The 19,988-nt window shown below is 34.7% G+C and overlaps 1 protein-coding gene across 3 annotated transcripts in view; it reads right to left on the reverse strand.

Annotated features, from left to right (window-relative positions):
* Positions 1-19,988, reverse strand: part of FSTL5 (follistatin like 5) — a 249,089-nt gene that overhangs the window by 14,455 nt on the left and 214,646 nt on the right. For all 3 annotated transcript variants that reach the window (XM_058838127.1, XM_058838126.1, XM_058838125.1), the window contains 3 exons: positions 19,694-19,843; positions 13,445-13,552; positions 11,761-11,885 (listed from right to left, as the gene is read on the reverse strand). In XM_058838127.1, coding sequence (XP_058694110.1) covers positions 11,761-11,885; positions 13,445-13,552; positions 19,694-19,843 — 383 coding nt within the window. The remainder of the gene's footprint in view (positions 1-11,760; positions 11,886-13,444; positions 13,553-19,693; positions 19,844-19,988) is intronic.

Consider the following 19,988-nt stretch of genomic DNA (forward strand, 5'->3'; position numbering starts at 1 on the left):
AGAAGATGAGGAGAAGGAGGAGGAGGAAAATAATATAAAAACTGATGTCCTCTATCCTTTCTGGTTTTGCCCTACCCCAAGAGATTACCCTTATGAAGACTATAGACTTTTTTAAAAACCTGAAATCTATCACTTCAGGAAAATTATGTTCTCAAAATAGAAAGCAAATATAACAGAAGAGAATTAAATGAGCTACAATCAAAATTATCTGTACAAGAAGCAAAGAGCAGTATTTTTGTACAAAAGAGAAATTTTAAACCCCAAATAATTTTGTTTGAGAAAAAAGCCCCAAAGTATTATTTACTTTATCTTGAGTGAATAAAAATTTTGTTAAAAGCCTCCCAATATCCAACATTTTATGCCTTAGACCCTTTTTTTCCCCCTAATTTACGCAAAAATCAAGCCAGGAAGATAAAGTTCTATTATTAAGAAGTTTGATCAAATCTGCTGACCAAAAGTCTTCTGGGTCTCAAAAGAAAATGCCATTAACTACCCAAAACCGGTGTGTTAGAGGTTCAGGGTCTACACTGATCCTATAAGCAGCTTCTCATCTGCCAACATGGCAAACTCTTACCATTTAAACAAAACATTGAATTAGAAGGGTGTTATAGACCAAACATTTTTTTCTGTCAAAATGAAATGATTCACAGTAGCTTTGAAGAAGGAAACATTAATAATAAAGGAAAAAGGAAAATTGGTGTAAGAACTTTTTTCTTAGCTGTATAGCTCAATTACCTTTACTGGTTCTTGGAGTTCTTGCCAGCAGTGCAACTAAAAATCTTTGAAGAACTTAACATACTACACTGCAAGCATTATTTACTTTGTTAAAATTACTCTTCAATTTATATACATACAGAGATGATTGTAAAGAAGACTGCTTTCACTGGTATAATATACTTCAGATGCCTTGCATTCATACCATTCAAATCATCACAAAATGAAGTTTTTTAATTAAAGTAATTTTAAAATACACAGTTCTCATTGCCACATTGCATTACACCTACTGTAGTATAATGCAGAAAAAAAAAATGTTTACCTCTAGATAAAAAATATTTTTAATTGTGGAAGTGTTTCTAGTTTCGTCTCAGGACTTAAAACATCATTGTTGCCTAGAATAGCTCATTTCCAGCAGGTTGCTCAGAAAAGACCTTTCTTTAATTTCTGCAGTTCAGATAACAACAGGCTAAGCAGATTTTTCCCAGTAGGAACTGCTCATCAGCACAAATGGTGCCTTTCTTTTGGGTACTGTAACAGTTTTTGACCTTCCAAGTTTGCTTTCCTAATTTTGTTCCTGATGCTCTTGGCAACATTAAGAACACTTGCTTCCTATTTTTCTCTTGTATCAGAAAAGGCACTTTCTTCTCCTTTTTTGGTATTTGCATGTAACAGAATTAAGCACAAAGCATCTTCCTATCTGAGAAAATATTTCCAATTTCCATCTTCTAGAAAATCTTAGTAGTTCTCTATTTTAGTAAGTATTGATGTGCATGAATGCATACATTCACACACAAACCTGTAAAAATATTTCTGCCCTCTTCACCACTTTATCTGTTGAGTTGTTACTATTATTGTAAAAGAAATATTTAAAACTCCCTCAAAAAAAGAGAAATAATATTTTCAGTAGTATTGTGTGGAAGTGATAATATACCTGGGAAATAATAACCTAGCAGTCCTTAGGAATGTGGGAAAAAAAACCCCAAAAAATTAAAGCCCACACAACATAAGGCTCCTATGGAAAATTAGTAATTTTAGAATAAAACAATATCATCGCTATAATTTCTGTTATATGAAGAACAGAATGTAATGGCAGGTCTAATTTTCTAAAAATATTGACACTTTTATTATACTCCTGCTTGGGAAGAAGTTCTGGGAAGAAGGGTTTTGAAAACTTCAGGTTTCTGTGTTCTTAAAAATTTGCAAATTAAACATCTTATTGGTACTTCTCCAATTAGAAGGAAAAAATACCTATCCAACAGGTAATCTGTGAAATTTACAGCATATGTCAGATAAAAGAAGAAAATCAATATATAGACAGATATAGCTTGCTTTCAATAAAATTATTATTATTGTTATTATTATTATTATTATTATTAGGATTAAGCAATACCTTTCTACGATAAAAAGATGCCAGCAGAGATCTAAGCCATCAGATATGTGTGCTTAATAACACTGATGAAAATAAATATAAGTCTTCATTAATTTATTCAGAAAGGAACTTAATATTCAATTGTAAGTAGTATGAAATGAACATTTTTAGATCTGTGGCAGCAGATAGTCTTAGTAACAAAAATACTCCTGATTAGATCCTGAAGTGTACTGAAATATAGTAGAAAAGGACATTGCAAGGGCTAGGGGCAAAAGAAAAGAAACCCAAAAGAGACCTGCTGTCTCAGACAAAGGGGATAACAAGTGCTGAATATCACCTGAGAGACCTGAATGAAAGTGATCTTTATAGTAAGTATTCGAAGATTTCATAGATTGATATTCACAGATTTGTTCTGAAGATTTTATTCTTTTTTGATATTGCTTTTTATATATTTCATATGGTTCCTCTATTTCCATTCTCAGTGAGGGAGCTCAGTGTAGAGACGATAAAACTGGATGTCAAAGACTCTGCAGTCAATGATGGTCAAATATACTACAATGATTATTTTTTTTCTCTCTTTCTTTACTCTCTCAGCACATACTGACCATTATTTTGAAAAATAAGGATATCAAGGACTTCAAGATAGCTGTGCAAGACAGAAGGGAAGAAATATTTCCACAAGGGCTTGAAGGAATCCTGACAAGTGTTATGTTCTTCGAATAAAGAGATCTCAAATGAAGCTTTGTGCTCTGAGACTGAATAGAAAAAAAATCCATTACTAGACAATATGTAACAGATATAGAAGATAGTTTCATGCATTAGTAAGCTTTAGCTTCTGAGTTTATCCTACATCATATTTAATAAGATTGGCTCTGGATTAAACACCACAAAAATTATGCTGCTGAGCTAAAGTAAATGACATTGTGTCATCAACAAAATCCTCATTCTTATTGGGACAGTTTTCACTTGGGTGGAAAAACCAAAAGTGATGAAATCTATTTATCTGGGGAACAACTGGGCAAGTTGTCTTTTGTAACTCAGCTGGATAAATTAAGTGTTAATTAATTAATTAATTAAATGTTTTCAAGCACTTCTTGTAGGAAGAAATGATTTCTTTCAAAACACTGCACAAAGCCCAGGACTTCTGACTTTTAGTGTACATTTGCACAGTTTAGGGATGAATTCTGAATTTTTAGGGTACTAGTGATGCAGGTGTCTATGAATTGTTTGAGTTCTCCCTTGGGGAGCACTTACAAGATGTGTATTACAATACACTTTTAAATTATTGCAAATTCTCCTCCATTGGTGACAAGAAATAATCCAAGAAATTTTAGGACAAAGGGAAGTAACCTGATTTCTACATTTATAGTATCCAGGAATATATGAAACTGTTTGTGTTATATCATAAAGGAACCCACACAACAAAAAATCTATTGTTAGTGTTGGCAGAAAATGCATTTTTCTGTCTCATACTTTCTAGGGAAGGAGAGCTAAAAATTTAATAAAAAAAATCCCCAATCATTTTTAAAGCAATAAAAGTCAAAGAAATGGCAAGCTATACAGACACACTGAACAAAAGACATTCTAAAGATGCTCCTAAATGTCAGTACAAGGTAGGATAGGATTAAGAAAATCTGGCAATTCAGAAAAATGTGGTAACATTGAGGTGGGCAGGTGCCATATGGACTGAACAGTGAAATTTATATATGTCAAAATAAATAGTCAGCACCAGTACAGAATGAATAATGAGGTGGAGATAAGGACTACAAAGGTGATAAATTACATACATCGAAACAGTCTCAACAGATTTTTTCTTCATTTTAAACATGAAGTCCACATACTGTTATATCTGGGGATATGTGAACATTCTTAACAAATACTGAACTTTACAATTCCTTTCTCTCCTATTAGTTTTCACTAGGGACCCAAATTAAGAAAATGCTAGATGGAACTAAAATAAAACAAAACAAAACCAAAACAAAAAAAGGCCCATAATTTTTTTTAAAAAAAAATATAATAAAATATTATTATATTTTGCAGATGGAATTATCAGAGATTACATTTGATTTAAAAATGTAAGATTATCATGGGAAAAAAGATCAGGCACATCATGGCAAATGTCTGCATTCTAATTTGTAGATTATACAAAGGTGAGAGTTGGTTCTAGTGGCTCTGTTAAAATGGAAGCTGGATATTTTATTCACCATAGGATGTTACATGCTGACAGCTGAGTTCCCATGGAAGGGGCACAAAAATATTCTATTTGTGTAGATTTGGAAGTTTCCTCAAAGTCTTCAATTCATATGATTTAGGCTCATATAAAATGGGTTTGCAATATAACAAATAGGACAGCTTAAACACAATTAGCAAAAATCTATTACAAATATTAAAAAAAACAACTAATCAAATGAAAATTTCCAATCACATCTTTACTAGGTCATTGTCACAGATTGAGACTACAGGACTATTCTTGCTGCTATGAAGAAAACTAGCTCCATCCAAGCCAGACCCAGGAAAATTTTTAAAAATAATTGTGTTCTGGTTGTTTCTTAGCAAACATAAAACAACAGAAGGTTAATTGCACCATTTTAAGATTGCCACCAAGGTAATAAATGAGTCTTTATAATTAGGGGCATTTTTTGAAAACCAATGAGTAATCAAGGCAGCACTAAGATAACTTTTATCCACTGGGTACAACAAATTATGTGCCATAATTGCAGGGATTAGTTTCTTCTTATAGTTGATTATGTTTTTAAACATTTGATTGTGTCATATATTTCTACATACTGGTAGTATGGTACATACTGGTACTGGTAGATACTGTATTTTTAAATGCAGGTGGGTTCTAGGAGACAGATACAACATTTATTTTTAGCAACGATTTGTCCACTTCAGATGAAAGATGATATTTTTCCGAAGATAAATATTCCTGTAATGACTTCTGCACATGCAAAAGAGAAGAAACCATACAGTGCGGAAAAAAAAAAAAAAAATTAAAAAAATTACAATTTAGCAAAACTACCTTTTGCTGTATTACAGCTGCCTAGACTTACTGGAGTCAGATTCCAGGTACTTTCTGAGCTAATGGGGAAGGTTAAGTAGAACAAAAGGATTCTTTTTTTTCCTGACTGATGCTGTTGTTCTATAGCGCTACAATGGCTGGCTGCAATCTCATGTTTCAGGTAGCATTTGAAGGGAATTCTTAATTCTAAATGGCAACACTGAAGTGGAAATGTTTTTTTATATAATCTTTTTTTCTGCTGACAGCTGGAATTTGTTGTTCAAGAGCTTTGTGACATTTTATTCAAGGTACCTAAGGGGAAAAGATTTGGACCATAAGTTAAATAAATTGGTCAAGCAGTATTGAATGGTCAGCTGATGTGGGAAAAGGCATGCAGAATAACTGATTCCACAAACAAAATAGTTTTCCAGACTAATTCCTTATATGTGTATGCATGTGTCTACATGTGCATACATTTATTTTGCAAGGCTAGAAGCAGCCACACTGAATAAAAATATTAAAATAGTTTTATACTGACTACATTTACCTGTGAAATTATTTATTTATTAAATTTCATAGCACTGAGATTAAAATGAACTTTAAAATTGAAAATATTTTCTTCCTGAATTCCAAAATGCCTTGGCTTCTAAAACATAATGTACACCTCTGAACATCATTTCAGTGACAGCAAATCTTAACTGGACTTGTGGAATGATGGCAATTATCTTCATGATTCCTATAGCTGCTTTCCCACAGGCACATTTGGAAATCCGTAGTGCCTGGCACATTTTGAAGCCTGCAAACACTACTCTTTGGCAGGTAGAGCACAGGAGTGGAATTGAAAGAGGATGCAGGTGTAAATTTGAGCACATGATATATCTTGTAATTACCTAAAGGACTGAGATTTTCTTAGTTTAGAGATATGAAGTGACTACATTTATGAAATTTTTGGGTGGGAACATGTGAACAGAGAAGGACTGAAGTTAAGAATACAGGTGTGACGCACTAAAAAGGACTTCACAGTTCTAAAAAGTCACTTATTTTAATAATTGTTGATGCTGCCAATGGTGGTAGTTGGACAAAGGAAATTTCAATGCTATAAAACTGTCTGAGCTGAATCTCTCAATCTTTCATTCTTTAGATTTCCTCTGGAACAAAGATGCTCTAAAATCCGTTATTTAAAGAAAAAAAAAAAAATTAGATGCAGAAAAAGACTTTTCTCTGTCTCCTATCTTTCCCAAAACCCCTCCATTTTTCAAAAGCAACATATCAGGGACCAGAAGGGTCCTTCTTCTGAGGGGCAAATATGAGGAGAGGGGAAAAAATGACCACAAGGTTTCAATTTAGCTCAAGTCTCTCACTAAGACACAGAGCAGGAGGCTGCAGAGTGAACCCCTATCCCCCCTCTGTGCGCTGTGCCACCATGTAAGACTCACGGACAGATTCCACAATCCTGATTAGAAATTGCAGAATATTTTCTAAATCTTTTCTTGCCCTGGTACTACTGAGCTGTCTCAGATTCCTGAAGCTTTCAAGCTGTTTCCCTATATTCCCTGCATCACTATAGGTCTACAGCTTGATGATTAAGAACTTTTACAGAATTTCTGCTCCCCGAATGTGCATTGTTAACTGAATTTGTAAAATATTAAATTGTCACTTAGCATTTGCCACTTCCATTGTTTCACTCAGAAAGTACTGAATAGAAAGCATTCCCTGATTATGTAGGATTTTTGCAACAAAAATAATACCTTCTGTTTGATTATTTGCATAGAAATACTGAAAATGCTCTCACACCCTGTCAGCTACTTCACACCTCTGTAGGGGCTTAAACTCTGGAATGAAATGTGAATGTACTGACTCACTGCTCCACATGGGTTTCATTTAAGAAGGTTCATAGGAATGCATTGGCAGCACATTCCAATTACCTCTTAAAGAAAAGCTTAGTTTTTGAATTGTTTTGTGCAAATGAATAAGTGTAATTTTAGAAAGACTGCTTCCCCTATTGCCTACACAATGGAGACATAAAAGAGAGGAAAAACTCAAACGGAATATGTTAACTCTATTCAGATCCTGAGCCATCTCACCAGTGAGTTGATTGCTCATTCTTCCACTTGTTAGATCAGGTAACTGTATGACATTTAAAACACTGCTCCAGGATTAAAACAACTAAAAACTTAGAGTTACTCCATTACAGTGAGTTCATTTAATCCTGCTTTTGAAATATCTTACAGAGTGTAGTGAAAGACCTTAATTTATTCCAATTATCTTTTGTTCACTTCGATTTACGAACACTGGAGCTTAAATAACCAGCCCTTTTGCTCCTTAGGCTTCCAAGAATATATTTTCATGAGTATTGCACAAGTCATCTTTCTGCAAACATCCCACATACTAATTGCAAAAGTCTATTTTTATGATGAGTGGTATTAGCAGTCAATTAAGGACAAGATCATTGGCTGTCCTGAATTGCTTTGGAACAGAAATAGCTCACTAAATAAAATTTTCTTCTTAGTAAATGTGTAACGACCAATATTGAAAACATATATCCAATTCTACAGAAGGAAAAATCTTCAGAAAGAGCTGAGGAAAAAGACCTTGGGATTTGTACTAACAGTATAATAGATCTCATCCTGCCTACTTTTGTGGCCCTGGTGTTTGGTAATTTTTCAACAGAACTGGGGGGAGAGGGAGACTTTTTTCAAGCTCTGTATACTAAAAATATGGGCATGAGAGTGTGCATGAAATACAGTGTTTTACATTCATTCATTCATTCATTCATTCATTCATTCGCTCATGTATTAATTCTCTTGGTATAATTCAAAGCACACTGATAGCGAGTGCACAGCCAATGATAATAGCAGGGTGGGCTGTTTTTCAAGACAGGCAAGATAAATATAAAATTTCTTCCCTTTGAGATCTTCAGATTTCCAACAGCAAGACAGAGCAAACTTCTTTCAGTGCTCTTTCTAACAATAATTATTACTGCTTTGTGTCACAGCCTCTCTTTCTAAGATTAAGACTCAAATCGGTTGTGCAATACAATACAACTGGCACAAGAAACTCATGAAAACTCACGGGAAACTGACTTTCTCTAAACTCTGAGCTTGCTTAGTGAGAAAAGGGATTTTTTTTCCATCATGAAGGAACGCTCAAAGGCATGATGTAATTCCTCCCTTAGAGTCAGCAGGTGATCTAGTCTTGTCAAAAAATACAGACAGGAAGTTCTAGAATTAAGTCACTTATATTTTTAGAGCATCATAATGGGATGCCAACCAGGTCTATCTGCAGCTGACACTCCCAGTACAACCATGGATTTTTTTGCTATTTGGAAACATCAGAGGGGATCCTTTACACATTGTTAGGGAGATATTTAGTATATTTTCACTAAAACAAAGAGATATTTTCTTTTTTTTAATAAACATATATATACACACACACATATATATTTATGAATGCAGATACAAAAGGATTACAGACAAAACTTTGTTTGATTCCTAATGGTGTTTGAGTAGAAGGAAATAGTATTGCTGGAACATGAAACAGAGGGAGACACCTTCATAATACCCCAAACTAACTGGTGGTACTGAACTTACCAGATTTTTCTCCCCAAAATTATATTTGCTTGTCCTCTTCTGTGTACATATCAACTAGCCACCAAATATAAAAGAAAGTTTAAAGATAATAAATTCATCTATTTTTCCTCTACTTCTTTTGGCTCATGCCCACTTAGTTTTGTTAGCTGATGCTTTGATGGTGCATCACGGTTGTTCAAAGTATGTATGGCACACCTGCCTGTTATCAAACCAAAAGGCTATTTGCCCTGACTCATGCTGTGTTATAAGTACAAGAAAAAAATTAAATCAGTCAGTGGGAGGAAAAAGATGGGAAAATATTTTTTTCCTTGGAATGAATTACTATTTACCTGAGACCAAAATTTATAGTATCTCTTCAAATGTCTGATCTGGAGGAACTGTGTCCTAAATTATCTGCTGCCCAAAAGAGCATTAAAATGTGGGGAATTTTCTTTTCTAATAATGGTCAGACCATTTGGATTTTCATATATAAAAATAATTCACCTAGGTAAATTGAAAGTATAGTTCCACCAGCTCTTAAATAAAATTATTTTGCAATATTTTTTATATACTTATATACATACTACTAGCAATTATCACTTTAGCTTAAAATGGCAAAAAAGAAAAATGTCTCACTATAGCTTTAAATTATTTGCCTTTACTTCTGTTCCTGTGTTCTGTTCCAAGCCAGCCTATTGGACAGAATATGCTGTAGACAGTAATACACTGCAGATGGTATCAGATGGTTTGTGCTTGCTGTTACAAAACCTAATTCATTCTTTCAAGTGATATGCCTTTTTTTTTTTTTTTTTTTTCTTAGAATTGCCTTTATTTGGACAGGGAGTTTGGTTCTGGATGCTAATTTGGTAAGCCATGCTGTCTTCTGCTCCGTCATACAGAATTTCAGTTTACAGGTGCACCTACAAATGCACCTAGCTACAGAAAGCTTTCGTTTTTCTGAAAGGGGCTGGTGTTGCATGGTCAAAGGGAGCTGATTTCTGACAAAGAGTAAATAGGGCCCTTGGGCAATTAACTATGCCAGCCAACTTAGCCAGTGGGGTTATTTCCCTTTTAGCTGTTTTTTGCAATCCACACTCATAAATTGCTCCCCTGGTTGCTATACACTCCCAAGAATAATAAACTCAAGGTTTATGTTTGTTGCCTAACAGCCTTAAGAAACATATGTTGTGATTGAGTAGCTTTTTTGTAAATGTAAGAGACTGGGCTTTTCTACGTCACTACTAATTTGATGAATAAAGTTAATTTTAAATCTTTCCTGTAACATTGCTCACATATTGCATTCCTATTTAAACAATAAAAGCAAGGTACTTGCAGGCCAGACATTTTATGGAAGACAAATTCTTTAATAACTGATTAACATAAACAGCTCTTGAAGAATACATTGGAAAAAAACCACCTTATTTGTCTACATAGTGGGGTTTTTATTCTCTTTTTACAAAAGTTATTCAGAAATAATATCATGTACCTGAAGCTCATTATTTGATAAAACCAAATTGATTTTGTTCTTCAAACCCCTCAGATCTATGGGTTTAGTAGTGGACAAATTACTGCAGGCTTTTTGCCAGACCAGGAATTCTCTTTCGGCATTTTGGCAATCTTATCTGGCATGTGAATATATTAAAAAAATAAAACAAAAACAACAACAGCCACTAACAAACAAAAAAACGTACTAGTCCTGAATTGATGTACATATTTATTATATATCTGCAGGCACTTATCAGATTTCATTCTTTCAGTGTTCAATTAATTTCATACCCCTTTTTTATTTCTATGCGTTTTCTTTTATTTCTTTATTCTATTTCCTCTTGAGTTGCATATAGGATATGTGAAATGACTCAGCAGCTGAAGGGAATAGGAAAAGCAGGAAGTGCCTACTTGACCTATTTGAACAAAATATCAACTTAAAATAGTTAAAATCCAACACTAGCTTTGGACTGGCCCAATTTTTCTTTTCCCAGTCCTGATCCCCCTCCTAGTATGATGTTTATCGCTATTCATGGTTTGATTTTTCCATTACCTGAACATTGAAGTATCTAAATGTCAGTTCTGTTTGGGCAGCACCTCTAATACTTGCTAGTTTATGAAACAGTAACTTTTGTTCTCACAACACATATCTGTTCCAAATACAGCAGAAATATTTCATGTTTTTCTAAGGGTGAATGTAAGGAGTATAGATTACTTCAGGGACACAACAGGAATTTGTCGACTCCATTCAAGAAATATGGTAATAATGGTACTTCGAGTCAACTTATTATTCAGCTATATTAATTTATAAATTTCTTTTTAAATTGTAAATGGCTGATTGCTAACTTACTTGTTAGTTAAGAGTTTTGCAGGGAATTTTAAAAAAAAAATCTTTCAGCAGCAATGTCTTTAGAAAAAAAAGCCAAATGTTCTTTGATACAGAAGACTAGATTCTTCCCAGTCACATACAGAGGAAATTCTAAAATCAGTTGTAAAATCATCCTAAATTGCATGTTTTCACGTTTAAAAGACTACCACTTGCTACAATCATAAATTATATCCTTTTTGATGGGGATTCTTATTTACACCTGTAATTTAAGAATTTTGCTAGAACAGAATGATGACATTTAAGATTACCTAATCGAGGTATAACTATAGAAACCTGAACTTGGAATATCAAAATAAACAATGGATAATTGCTGGCAGAGCTGTTTTGAGACAAAATGGGTCTATGTCAGCTTGCTAAAAAACAGAAGTTCTAAACATACAAACTACTAATACACATTAATGCAATACTCATCTGAAATAATCCTAGACTGCAGAATTATTCAATACCTAGAGGTCAAAATGTTACAGAAAAAAATATTAAAAGAAAATTTTATATCACATTCTTACTAGTGTATTTTGAGGAAGAAAAATAGATTTTTTTTCTAAGAGGTCTTGGGGAGAGCTCTGCTTTGTGCCTGTGTTAAGTGTTGTCCTGTTTTCCTCATCCTCTCTCTGTTCCATATGTCTTTTAAAATCCAGCTGATCAAATTGCTCAGCTTTGTCACAGGCAGAACCTGTTCTTAGGATGAACACAAAGCCAATCCTACACTCACCTCGTTCAGTTAACTTACCGTACATGGGTAATGATAAGGGTTGTCGCTGGAATGAAAAAGTCATCCACTCTGTCAAACTGCTTTCCCACCGGCTGAGTATGGATTGTGTGGTGAGAAACACTCCCACTGGCTTGCGTTATCACCTGCATAAAGTAACATTGTTTTAAACTATAGAAATACCCTTTAAATATCAAATCTCAACCCAAATGAATGAATACAGGATTGCCTCTGTATTCTCTTGCATTGGCTTTCAGTTACCAAGAAAAGGAATGCAAATGATGATGAATAAAACTGACCAACATTAGAGATTTCAGAGAACTATTACATACCTGACCACTTAAGTCTTCATATTTACCTTTCCCTTCCATCTTATTTTATTACCCCTGAATCCATATTTATTCATTTATATTACTAAACCCCTTAACAATTCTTAGTTTAAAGTAAGTTTTTGTTTATCTTTTTTAAAAAACTAGATCTTAGAGTAAGATTAAATTTTTAAGCCCTTCAGCCAGAGTGAAAAGATGCTATCAACAAATCCACTGGAACATCTGGCTATGCATACTCCCAATTCCTGTCAGTCATGAGATAATTCAACATAGCACAGACACATTTCAGAAGAACAAGCTGAACTGAGTTTACATATTCCTTAAATTCTTATGAACCAGTTTTATTGAAATCCCAAAATCTTGGACCTTCTCTCAAGCAAATGTTTATGGGTGAACAAAAGACAATTCCATATACTAGCCACTATGCTTTTCACATATGTGCATTTTAGAGTGGATTTTTTTTTTTTAGAAAAGAAGACAATCTATTATCTATACTGTAGTTAAAAATGAGGGTGAGGATGATCACTCACTTAAAAATATGGTGAGATTGACTCAACTATCAGTTCTGAGGAGGAGTGGCAACTAAATTTCAACAAAAATTACCTTGCATGCTCAAAGTTACTAAGAGTGTAGGTATTGAAAATGTGATTTCAAATGTTACTAACTTTGCTTTTCAAATTTCTCTTATGCTTTTTCTTATATACAAGTATATATTAAATACATAAGGATTTAATAAATTTCTGAAGAAAAGGAAAAATGATTGAAAGAAAAATGATTTTTTCAAAATTATTATATAAGGCTGATCATCATAGTCTCAAGGGATTGCTATAAATAAGGAGTGGAAATTAATAAAAAAGTTTTAAGGTAAGTACAGCTTCTTGAGATTTTTTTTAGTGACTGTTGCTAGGTTTGTCACTGCTCCAAGGTATTGGAAAAAATCAAGATTTTTAATAACTTTCATCTGAAAAAAACACAATAAAGACAGAGCTTGACACCTCCAAAGTGTCAATAGGACTTTAATGAAATGGAAGTATGTCTAAAAACTGGTTTATCTAATTAGGGACAGAAATATCATGAAGAGCAACAGCTTGCTCTCAAAAGACAGGCAGTACTGAACATGCTGCTGTTTTCAGCTGCATTCCTTACCCTTCTATCAATTTTCTACTGTCAATCCTGACTAAGGGTGTAGAAAACAATCATTAAGTTTTTTGTCAAGGTCAGTTGCCTAACTTGTTTTCTGGTTACCAAAAATCATTTCTCTACCCCTGCTGGGGTCATGGTAATAACGCTTAAAGGAAAATACACAACACATTGTAATTACACAAAGGTTCACATTGTCTGTATTTCCTTACATATAATCATTGTGATCACCTCACCTGCAAAGTTGGTGAATTCTTTTCCAGGTTTCCCCAGCTCAGCACCCAGACTTGATCATGCGATTTATCATAGTGTAGTTTCACCGGAACAGGATCTGTACTTACTGCCTGAAATACAACAAAAGAAATCCTTTCTTTCCATCACATTTTCAAAGGAAACATAATATATATGCTTGAATGAAAATGATGAGTAGATATGCATTTCCAGATATTTTCAGACTGTATTTAAAAATTACACTGTCAATTGTTGAAACAGCCCTCTGATAAATACAGAGGTACTGAATTGCTGAAAATGTGTTTTTTATTCTTTAAGTACTCTAACACGTGGTATCAAAACCACATTATACTGAAGCCTTTAAGAAGGTTGAAAACAAAGGATTTAAATCAAGTACAAAACTACTTATCTTCTTTCCATGCCATCACTCTCACTTTACACGAATTGGCTGAAAAACTACACCAATTACCAAAAAATGGTTAAAAAGGGAAGCACATTCTCAAGCCACACACTGGAATTAATGGAATATGTTACTGCAAGAAATCAACATGATGTTGCTGCACCCAAAGCTTCCTATCTGTTAAAATGTGTGTATTTTGTTGAAGTAGAAAGATTATTCTCATATGTTTTCCAATTACAGTTGCTACTTTTCATAGACTTGTGATCAGAAACAAAGTGTTTTCCCTAGAACTTTAAGCATTTTCACTTGAGACCATCAACCTTTTAGACAGCTGAGCTCCAAACTTCCTTTGTTACAAAAAGGATTCGGAAGAATGAAAATGGGAGGAAAATGTATTTGATTAAGAGATTTTATGCACAGGTTAAACAAGTGAGGGTATTACTTTTTTATTTTTCATCATTAAAGAAGAAAAAATAGGTGGAAATTGTTTTTTAGTCTTACCATTATGGAACTGTAAAGCACAGCTTGTTTATCAGTGTGTCAAGGAGAGTACCAGCTGGCTAATTAAGTGAATCTAATTTAAACTAATGATGTAGATCCTCAAGATAATGCACTAATGGCTGGCTGAGACTGCTGATGATACTTAACTGTACTCCTGAGGTGTTGCAAGCGACCACTTCATCTAAGCAGAATTTGTTTTTCCTTTTGAAAATGGAAAATGAAGCCAGGTTGCTCACCGGCTCATTTAAAATCAGAAGTTACCCCTTGAAAAAGGTCATTTGTGTTTGATAACTTCTTTCTGCTACAAGCCAGAAAACAAGTTGTTTAAAATAATACTTGAACTGTTGTATAGCTAATTTGTCAAGGCATATCAAATTTCCTTTTGGCTTTCCCAGACAAAGGTCTGACCCATACATGCTCTGCCAGAGGACTGCCAGCTGCGTTCAGAGTTGGGGTCATGGCACAGCCAGGAGGAGCAGAAGGAATTGCCTGCAGGGTCAGGCACAGGCAGTACAGCTCCCTAGAGGGAAGCCAGCAGTAAAAAGGAGTTGGGCATCTCAGAAGCAGAATTTCCCAGCTGTTTCTAGCTGACCAGGCTGTTCTGCCAGCAGCACACTGAGGACTGAAGGACGAGGACTCCGTTTACTTCAGCCTGTAAGTCATTCCACTAAGTGGTGTGCTGCTATGCAACACTGCAAAATTCTTGCTTTCAAGAATTTAGAAACGAAAGCAAATGCTTCTCTTGATGTTACAATGAGATTACCTGTAAAAGCCAAAAAGTCTCTCTCTATATATATCTCTAAAGATACAACATCCATGTTTCAAATAAATTTCAATTTAGTCTGCTATAGAATCCTCTAAAGTACTTATTTTGATAAATATACCTGTCATAAAAATAAATCATCCTCAAATCTAATTGTCACACATCTGCACACCTTTTACATTACCTTTCATAGCAGAAAGGAATAACATGTATAGTAGTACTTAAAAGAAAACATTGTAATAAGCAAAACCAAATAAGCATTATTTTTACACAGAAAACAGCATCACTACATGACCTAAAGTTCTTTCAAATAAATTTTTAATTTTCTTTATGGTTTTTGCACAGTGATGGAAGTTTCATTAGAGTGTTCTTGCTTTCAAAATATGAAATTGTCTCCACATTTTCTCCCACTAGCCAATGTGGGTTTTTTTGCAAGGTGGTTTCTATTTTGAGATGTAAATCACAAATAGTTACATGCACATATACATGTATGGAAATTATATCCTCTGTATTATTATGATCTTTAGGAAAAAGGCAGTCTAACAAGAGAAATTCTCTCATTTCTGAACAGCTGAGTTTCTATTTTCCAAAAATGCATTAAATCTTTATTTTACTCCGTGCTAGTCAGTACTTTAAGTAATGAAAATAGACTGATCTGGAAAACTAAATTCCCTTCTGTGGCTCCTGTTTGTAAAAGTGTTTTTGTAAGTGCATATCATATAAAAATAGAGCAACATTTAATGGTTAGAACATTCTTCCTGCCTGCAAAACACAAAGCTAGAAAATAAATGAGTATTTTTAACAGACAAGAAGACAGAACCATGCATGTTTTAAGAAATGTAAAACAAAGTATCTCTCATCACTAAATTCCAAATTAGCCTTCAAGTATAAAACCTATCTGTGAATCACCAGGGGTTTTAATTTTCACAGTTTATATTATATGTAAAAAAATTGTATAGGTTTTATGCTTCCATTATTTATTTGTTTTGTGTGCAACTATTGATATTTTTGGGGGTTTTTTTGTTTTGTTGTGTGGGGTTTTTTGTTTGCTTTTTCTTGGTTTTTAAGTCTATTTAACATCTATCTAACCTCTGGTTCAATTTATTTATCTGGTTAAACTGTTATTCCCTGGTTATATTGTCTTATCAAAAATCTTTGTTAAGTACTGTGAAATGAGAAAATAATTTATTATTATTAATATTTAAATATCTAAAACCATCAAAACCAAGAGTTTCATTCCTGCAAAGGTTTTCCACAGCTGGGGTAAATTTAATTCTATACTTTCCTTACTTCATAATCTGGATATTACTAAATTAGTGGAAAAGCAATGCTATTCTATCTCTTAAAATAAAATTCCATTGAAAGTGAATTTTTCCCCCAGAATAACATGAAAGCTTCTGGAGTATCCTGGTTTTAGCTCAATATACTTGCTAAGTAGCACAGACGTAGTGCACGAAGCTCTTTGCTAAACTTAGGCATTCTGTATGTCTGCTTTTCAGCTCATTACAGAAACTTGAATATTTTTATGATAGAACAGTCTAATACCATTCAAAAACTGCACAATTGCTTCTGGGGAAGGACTGAACCTTCAATTAGTAGTTAATGAACTGAATTTTATTTTTTAATTAACATACATCTCTGCAGTAAGTACCTTTTCACATTTTGTAATAGTAAAGTGATATATTAGTTCATTGTTTTAAATATTATTGCATATTCAAACAATAAACTGATGCAAATGAAGACAAATTAGAAGAGCCTACTAATGAACTTATTTCATAAAACCTGAATTAAAAACTATTTTCAGTGAGCTCAAAAGGAATCGTGTGCTTTTGACACTGAAGTCTAAATGCTAATAAATGCAATTACAGTGATATTTCATCCCTCCTGTCAAGAAAAGGAACGTGGCGCCTGAATGTCAGTCAGAGACCATGGAAAACATTGCCAGACATTCCAGTCCTTCAAATTTGTGGACTGTGTTGAGACTGTGGGATTTTAGTCTGTCTTCCAGAAGTAGTATATCAAAGTGGTTGCAAAAAATTACTGTTTTCAGAAAAAAAAAAATAAAAAAATCATTACCCACTCAGTTTGCCTGTGTTTTAATATGTAAAAGTAAATTTAAGTAAAAAAATCTCACCTTTTTATTATTAACTTCTTGAATAAAACATTTCATAAGTCCCTGCCACCATTTGGATAGTTCAAGTTTTGAGGAAGCCATGTCTGAGTCAGCTGACACAGAATTCAGAAAGCAGATGTTTCAAGCAATCAAAAGTATTAAAATTAATTTTTAAATTGATGCAATGTTATAAATGCCATTTTCTTATTCATCTTTCATTTTTATATGCATATACACAATACATGTGAATACTTACATCATGGAATAGTTTGAGTTGGAAGGGACCTTAAACGTCATCTAGTCCAAAATCTCCATTTTTCAGTAGAGATATCTTCAACTAGATCAGTTTGCTCAGAGCCCCATCTAAACTGACTTTGAAGGCTTTCAGGTTTGGGGCTTCTACCACCTCTCTGGGCAACCTCTGACAGTGTTTCTCAAACCTCATTGTAAAAAATGGCTTCATTATATCTAGTCTGCATCTTTTAGTTTAAAACCATTACCCCTTGTCCTATTGCTAGTGTCCCTACTAATAAATCTGTCTCCAACTTCCTTATAAGTCCCCTTTAAGTATTGAAAGGACACAATACTGTCTCCCTGGAGCCTAATATATAATCTATACTTTAAAGATTTTCATGCATTTATCAGTGAAGAAAGCAAAAGGCATGAAGAAAAGCTCTATTTAAGTAACAATTTAGTTGGGTTTGTAATAAAAAAAATAAAAAAAATCCATGTTTTATTTAGCTAAAGAACACCTGTTTCCTATAAATATGATGATACTATAAGTGCTGCCTTGTACCTTGGTGCAATGGGTTTGTGTGACTAGATTTTGGTAGCAGGGGGGAGCTATATGGGTGGCTTCTGTGAGAAGCTGCCAGACACTTCCCCCATGTCTGACAGAGCCTGTGCCAGCTGGTGCCAACAGAGACCTGCTGCTGGCCAGTCACTAGTCCATCAGTGGTGGGCTAGGACCTCTGGATATCACAGCAGAGACACACTAAAGTGTTTTGTGGAGAAGTGCTAGCAACCAGCTGAGAGAGGAATATGGCAGGGGAACAGCTCTACAGCCGCCCAGGCCAGTGGAGGAGAGGCAGGAGATGCTTGAGGTGAGCCAGGGCAGATTCCCTTGCTGAAGACCACAGTGAAGCAACTGTGCCCCTGCAGCCCATGGAGGTCTATGGTGGAGCAGAGATCCACCTGAAGTCCCTTGAGGACCCCACACTGGAGCACGTGGATGCCTGAAGGAGGCTCTGAATCCATGGGAAGCCTATACTGGAGCAGGCTCCTGGCAGGACCCGTGAAATTGTGAAGAGGCACTGAAACAGATTTATCCACAGGACTCGTGACCTCCAGCCTGGAGCAATCTGTTCCTGAAGGACTGTATCCCATGGAAAGAGACCTACAATGGAGCAGCTTGTGAAGAACTGAAGCCCATGGGAAAGACTCACTCTGGAGAAGTTCATGGAGGACTGTCTCCCATGGGAATGGCCCCACGAAGGAGCAGGGAAAAGGCTACTCTCTCTGAGGAAAAAGCAGCAGCAGAAATAACATGTGACAAACTGATGAACTGACCTCCCCATTCCTCATCTCCCTCACAGCTGGTAGGGGAGGAGGCAGAGAGTCAGGAATAAAACTAAGCCCAGGAAGGAGGGAGCGCTGGGGGACAGGTGTTTAGGATTTGTTATACTACCCAATATCCTACTTAGATTTTGGTAGGGAAAATAACTGAATCTATTATCAAAGTCAAGTCTGTTTTGTATGTGATGGTAACTGGTGAGTGATTTTTCCCTTCCCTTCTCTCAACCCATGAACCTTTTCTTTCTCTGCCCATTTGGGGAGAGGAGTGATAGAGTGGCTCTGGTGGATATCTGGCTTCAAGTCCAACACACCACACCTGGTTTTGTTCAAACTCTATGACTGTATTAATCGCTGTAGCATAGCACTGATTATCTTCTACTCAATGAATTATTTTCACAAAGCAGAATATCTCCAGCATCCCAGAGACCAAGAGGAGTAGAGAAGTTTGAATTCAAACTCTCCAGTCTTGGGTGAGGGTGGTGTTTATTTTTACTGTTTCCATAATTTCTCTGTCTAAAAGCGGACAGATACCTCCACCTTCTGTAGCCAAACCTGACCTTTTTGTCAAAACTGATAGAAACATTCTTGTGATGACTCTATTTTAGACAATCCTCGTTTTAGACTGAAAGATACCTCAAGCTAAAAACTTCCTGAAGAGCTCAGTTCCTCAACTAGTTGAATAATATTTATAAGAGCTATGTTCATGTTATCTTCCTCACAATTTTCTATTGAGAACAGTTGCTGAACAGAAACTGCTGCTAAATGTTAAAATTAGGTGAGCTTTTTTCCATATAATGTATCTAGTCTCAAGATAACTGTAATTCTGTTTCTGAAATACGAAGGAAAGTCTTAAATTCCTTTGTCTAAATAAAATAGTAACTTAAAAAATGAGAAATAAATACCTGTACAACTTTCTGAGACTGTACATCAACAATGAGAACTCTGTCAAGTGTGGGCTGAGTCACATATATGAATTTGTCTTTTACATTAACAGCAGTTGCCCAAACACACCGCTGAACAGGATCACCATCTGCTTTGGGACAAACTTCATCCTATAATTCAATAGAAACAGGAAAATGTAAGAATCAAACAGTCAACAATCTAATAGAAAGACAAATTATATTCATTTTCTTCTTTTTTAACTGTAAAATAGAACCTCAGAAAATGTAGGGAAGAAAAAAGGACAGTTGACACTAG

This window comes from Poecile atricapillus, chromosome 4 (genome assembly GCF_030490865.1).
Source record: "Poecile atricapillus isolate bPoeAtr1 chromosome 4, bPoeAtr1.hap1, whole genome shotgun sequence".
Classification (NCBI taxonomy): Eukaryota; Metazoa; Chordata; class Aves; order Passeriformes; family Paridae; genus Poecile; species Poecile atricapillus.